The 5,922-nt window shown below is 43.1% G+C and overlaps 1 protein-coding gene across 1 annotated transcript; it reads right to left on the minus strand.

Annotated features, from left to right (window-relative positions):
- Positions 1–2,661: 2,661 nt before the first annotated feature.
- On the minus strand, positions 2,662–5,490 carry THOC3 (THO complex subunit 3; the record flags this gene model as incomplete). Its single annotated transcript, XM_007463124.1, has 3 exons — positions 5,219–5,490; positions 4,278–4,434; positions 2,662–2,866 (listed from the first exon to the last, which is right to left on the minus strand). Coding segments are annotated over exons 1-3 (629 nt in total), but the record flags the coding sequence as incomplete, so codon positions are not given.
- Positions 5,491–5,922: the final 432 nt, after the last annotated feature.

Genomic DNA, 5,922 nt, shown 5'->3' on the forward strand with positions numbered 1-5,922 from the left:
CGCGCACTGCAAAAAAAAACAAAAAAAAAAACTGGAAAGTGAGTTTTGACAATCAGTGACTAGAGATGTACCAGACTTACCAGGCTGGTAATGAGCATTAAATACATAGTTTCTTGTGGAAATTATATATGTTTAAGGTATAATATGTAATAGCTGTATAATCTGATAATATATAGTATTAACTATTTTTTTTTAATGGAGGAAGAATGAGGAAAGCATATTCAAAAAGCAAAATTTACTATCTTAAGCAACCATATTGGTGGTGGTGGTGGTAGTATTGTTACTCTGAAATATCTGTATGTGTAACAAGGGATGAAGGTAATAAGCAACCATGGGATATTCAAATTCTATAAACCCCTGCATCTCTGAGAACCAGAACACTCAGTTTGGAAGGAAAGAGATTTTAAGTGGAAGTTATCAGTATGAATTCACAAAGTATTTTATCTTTAAGGTATATAAAATACATATACTTCTTAGCTCTGTCCACTGGAAAGGTCTATAAACAGTCAACCCAACAATATGGACATTCCTAGCTCCAATATTATTTTCTAGTAGAAGAATCCAGGAATTCTCAGAATTTTCTGATTAAAGATTTGAGACAGGAAAAACACAAGATGAACCTGGCATATCTTGTCATACCAGAGAGCAAGAAACTGAAGACTAATAGGATTATGTCAAAAAAAAAAAAAAGAAAAAACGACTCAGGAACCAACTTGAAGAGGATCCCATTTGCCAAAAATAAGATAATTTGAGCTTCAATAAGGATAATGATTACGATAGACTGAAACACTTCTACCATGCTTAAATCCATGAGTCCATAATGATTCTTTTTTATTTAAAAAACCCTAGGTGATCATCTTTGGAGGTGATAGAGAACTAATTCATTACCTGATGACAAAGGGAAAGAATCAACCATTTATCCTGCCTTCTCTAAATGAACTATATTCCTGGGTAACCAAACAGATTAGAGGAAATGTCTCTTAAATTCCAACAAATAAGCAAGCATTTGGAACCAGCAAAATCCAGACTGGGACAAGCTCCACAGGTTAACAGCCTGCTTTTTCAACAGCTAAGTTCTAAGTAAAAGAAAGGGATGGAGGGGGACTCCGTAGTTTAGCTGACTTAAAAGGCATATCAAACTTTTTTAAGTGGCAAAATCAGAGTATCTAGAGATGCACACTTGGTAGCTAAAACTACAAAGAAATATTATAAAAATCAAGACTGTTTTGGGGGGAGGGAGTTTTGATTAGGAAGGACAAAGCCCATGGCAAGACTTCTGAGGTGGCCAGCAAAATACTATTTCTTGACCTGGTGGAGTTACACAGGTGTTAAGCATATAATAGTTCATTAAGCTATACATTTATATTTCGTGGTTTTCTATATCTGTTTTATTTTCTAATGAAAAAGCTTAAAAAAAAAACAACAAAAAAAACATTGCCTACAGAATAAAGTTCAAATTGCTATGCATAGCATTCCAGACCCAAATAACCTGGTCTCAAATTATACTTCAGCTTTATCTTCCCGTTTCAGGACGTCTCTCTTCAGACACCTTATCTGCCACCACTCCCAGCAACCCTGATCTACCAACTACTCTCTAAATAAATCATGCTAATTCTCATTTGTTTTGTCCATTGCGCAGTTCCCTTTTGCTGATTCTTAAAATTCAACTAATCTTTCAAGGTCAAGCTCAGAAGCTGCTTCCTTCAACCCCCAACTGCCACAATCAATATAAGTTTCTTTCCTTGGGATTCTACAGCAAACTCCCAGCCTTTCACACAGAGCCTATTTCACTCTGCCTTGCATTGCTCACCCAAGATAACAGAAAGAACAGATTCAGACAGATCTCAATTTCAATTCCACAGTTTCATTCATTTAGAGAATATTCACTGAGATCCTAATTTTGTGTAGCAGATACTGGGCTAGGCACTAGGGATTTAACAGTAAACAAGTTAAATACAGTCCCTACCTTCATGGAGTTTACAGTCTAATGGAAGATACAGAGAAATAAACATGCAATTATAATGTAGAATGAGAAATGCTTCCAACAGGAAGTACACAAAATAAGTTTCTAACCTTGGGGGTGAAGATGGCTTCCCTGGAGGGGAAGTGACATTTAAGTGGAGACTTCAAGGGTACGAATTAGCTATAATTTCAAGTGCATCCAGTTCTAGTGCTCACCAGCTGACTAGTGACTCTGAGTCCCTGATCATCATCTGTGAAATGGGAAGCACACCATCGACTCCCTAGGATTTCTCTGAGGACTCAGTAAAATATAAGGTGCCTAGTTCAAAGGTGCTCAAGAGAGGTCAGAATTCTTTATTACTACAGTTGAACCTTGAACAAGAAGGTTAGGGGTGCCAATTCTCTGCACAGTCAAAAATCTACACATAACTTAGTTGGTCCTCCATATCCACGGTTCCTCTGTATCCGAGGTTCCACATCCCAGATTCAACCAACCCCAGATCAGGTAGGACTGTAATATTTGCTCTTGAAAAAATCCACATATAAGTGGACCTGAGCAGTTCAAATCCGTGTTGTTCAAAGGTCAACTGTATTAGTTCTTTTGGGTTCTTCAGAATAGACTCACATCTAATTCAGCTTGGTATCCACCACAGCACCCAGTGCAAAGATATGACAGTCCCTTCAGCTAGAACCCCTCACCTGAGTATGTTGATACAACCATTGCCATTTGTCAGGAAGAACATGTTATTGTCATTGTTCCAGGAGATTTCATTGACCTCAAACTTGAACTGCTCCTCCGCTTTGGAACGGTGTGTCTTGGCATCAATGAACGTCACCACGTCATCCTTGTTGCCTACAGCAATGGTCTGTCCATCGGGACTCCAGCAGATATTGATGTTCTCCCCTGGGAACCCACATATAATCAGCAAGGTAATGTTAGCCCATAATCCTCCAGAAGTTTATTTTGTTATCATAGAAAAACTAGAGCTATCGCCAGAGCTCATTCACTAAGGTCTTCGTCAACAGAAGGGAACTACCACTTACAGATCAACTAGGAGTCCAGCACATTCATCTACAAATTTCCCCCTTTAGTTCTCACGTTTCTTTAAGGGACACTTTTTACCCCCATTTCACAGATGAAGAAATGGAAGAGAAATGAGCCAGAGTGTCAAAGCTGTGAAGTAACAGAGCCAAGATCTAAACCCAGACTTGACACCAAAGCCTCTAACTCTCTTACACCAGCACTTCCCAAACTCCAGTCATTCACATGCCATTTTCACAATTTTTGTACTATCCATGTAACAGCTATACTTTTCTTCACTCAAGATTTTTATTAAAATTGACCCCCCAAATTTTTACTTAAATAGCTTTACTTTAGCAATAAATTCTATGAGCTAGTTCTTTTTTTCTAGTAGGCATTAAAATATATACACAATCAGTTTTTAGTGTTCATCCATATACCACCTAAATCACTCACATATCACCAGTTGTCTAGTTGGGGAAACCACATCATTCCACCTCCAGGTACAAGTCTTGCCAACAAAGTCCAGTAGCCCACATTGAATACATCAATTAAAAATTGCATCAACTTTACTGATTCTAAGATGCATATTTTTTCACACTTTATTACCTATAATGTATCTTAGAATGCATCAGGATACATCTCAAAATTTTTGGTGTATCATGACTATATGATAGATAAAACTTTATTTTCTTTCCTAATGGTCCATAAAATACTGATGCATCTTATAATCAATAACATCTTAGTCAATAAAATTTAATAAAGGGCCTCAAGGTTTATAAGGTAATACGTGGTGAAAAAGTCTGTAAATGTACTGCACAACTTCCAGGTCATTTTCTCCCAGACCATCAAAGCCATTTATTCCAAGATCAGCCATTCTAGCCTATCAGCAGTTTCCCAAATTCTCCATTCCTTTGCACATGCTCTTCCCTGCTAGAGCTGCCCACCCAATGCACCCTGACCACTAAATCTATATGGCTACCCTGAGAGTTTGCTCAAATTCTGTGAGGCCCTCCCTATCTCCCCCAGGCAGACTTAAGCATTTCCATTCTGGGTATCCACTTTGTAGACTTCTCCGTTATAGGATGACCACATCATATTACGTTAGTGTTTTTTTTATACATATGTCTCTCTCCTTGCACTAAACCCTAATATCCTTGGAGCTGGAAACTGTCTTATTCAGCTCAGGATGTCCTATACCTACAGGGTCATGCACAGAGAAGATACTTGCAAAATGCTTGTTGAATGACTATAAGTAGCTTATCTTCCTATTGCCCACTCTCTGAATAGTCACCTTTAGTGTTCACAGTGGCAATGCATTTTGTAGTCCTCACATCCCAGATGCGAATGGTTTTGTCTCCAGATGCAGTGACAAAGAGATCAGGATTACTTGGATGCCAACAGAGCTGGTCCACACTATCCCCATGTCCCCGATAATTGTTTTCTTTGACCTGAAAGAACAGAATACAGATGTCACTTCACCCATATGTACCTGTCTCCCCATGTAACTTCTTAACCTTATTTAAACAGAGCTATCTTGTGACCAACAAAAGTCTGGGTAATTAGAGAGTCGAATCCTTCCAAGCCTCTTCCCCCAAACTCCTTCCAATATCCTCCCTCCCTTCCTCCCCAATCAGTCTGAACTGTTCTGAGGATGGGTTCCACATCAATGCCCTTACTCTTTTGCTCTCCCTGGCCTTCCTCCTTCTTTCTGGTTTTCTACCCTTACTCTGCCACCAAGGGGTCCCAACCCACCTGCTCATTGCCACGGAGGCCCTATCATTTTCAGAGAGGCCCTCCTTACCACCACCACTGCCCCTAGCCATCCCTCACCACCACACGATTCCTCCCACCACTCTCCCACACCCCCACCATCCTCCTCACCGCCCATCCATCCATCCTCCTCACCCCCGGTCTTCACTATACCCGCACGCGACTCCCCGCTCATCTTCACACCTCCTTACTACTACACTCCCTACACACCGCCACCTTCCCTAACCACCAGTCCTCCTCTCCAGCATCCCCATCTTCACCCCCTACCACCCCAGCCCGTTCACCCCCTCCTCACCCTCATACTCCTCTGTCTCGCATCACACACGCCCCTCGTCTCCACACCCCTTCACCCTCCTCCCCTCTCCTCACCTCCACACTCCTCACCCCCGTTCTCTCCTTGCCACCACACCTCGCTTTACCACAGTCCTTCTCCCTAGCCTGGGCCGGGCCCTAGCGGCTCACCAACCGGTCCTTCTCCAGCAGGAAGACGCTGGCCGTCTTGTCGAAGGACCCCGAGGCCAGGCGACGCCCGTCGCAGCTCCAGGCCACCGAGTGCACCTTGGCGCTGTGGGCCGGGAACTCGCGCGTCTTGCTGTGGCCGCGGAACAGCTCCTGCATCCCGAGCACGTAGCGCGTCGGGCCGCTGGTCACTGAGCACCAGGGAGCCATCGAGCCAGGACCGCTCTGGCCCAGCGCCGAGGGCCCCATGGACGCCGCGGGGATCGCCATGCCGAGCTGCCGGACACCGGCTGGGTTGACTCTGCGGGACTGCAGTCAGCCCTGCCGCCGCCGCCGCCGCACGCATGTGCGCGGGAGAGCGCCCACTCTTCCGCGCAGCCGCACTGTGGACCATCCAGAAGGGACTACAAGTCCCAGCCTGCAGCGCGCGCCCGCTTTTGCCTTTTCAAATAGTCATGGTTCCACTTTAAGTTTTCTTTACAAATAACGGTTAGGAGGTTTTTAGGGTCTTTATTTTCCCCTTACCTACTACTTGGTATATATATTTGTATCCCTGTTTAATCGAAGAAATAACCCAACGCAATTCTAAACCTCCGTTCGCCGTCAGTCAAAAACACCTTTTTTCTAGGGTTGCTCCCCACCTGTCAGCCACATCTCTTAGAGCTGAAGGCTCTCAATTTCTTGCTGGAGAAGGACGAGCTGGTGAA

The sequence above is a fragment of the Lipotes vexillifer genome, unplaced genomic scaffold, assembly GCF_000442215.2.
Source record: "Lipotes vexillifer unplaced genomic scaffold, Lipotes_vexillifer_v1.1 scaffold514, whole genome shotgun sequence".
Classification (NCBI taxonomy): Eukaryota; Metazoa; Chordata; class Mammalia; order Artiodactyla; family Lipotidae; genus Lipotes; species Lipotes vexillifer.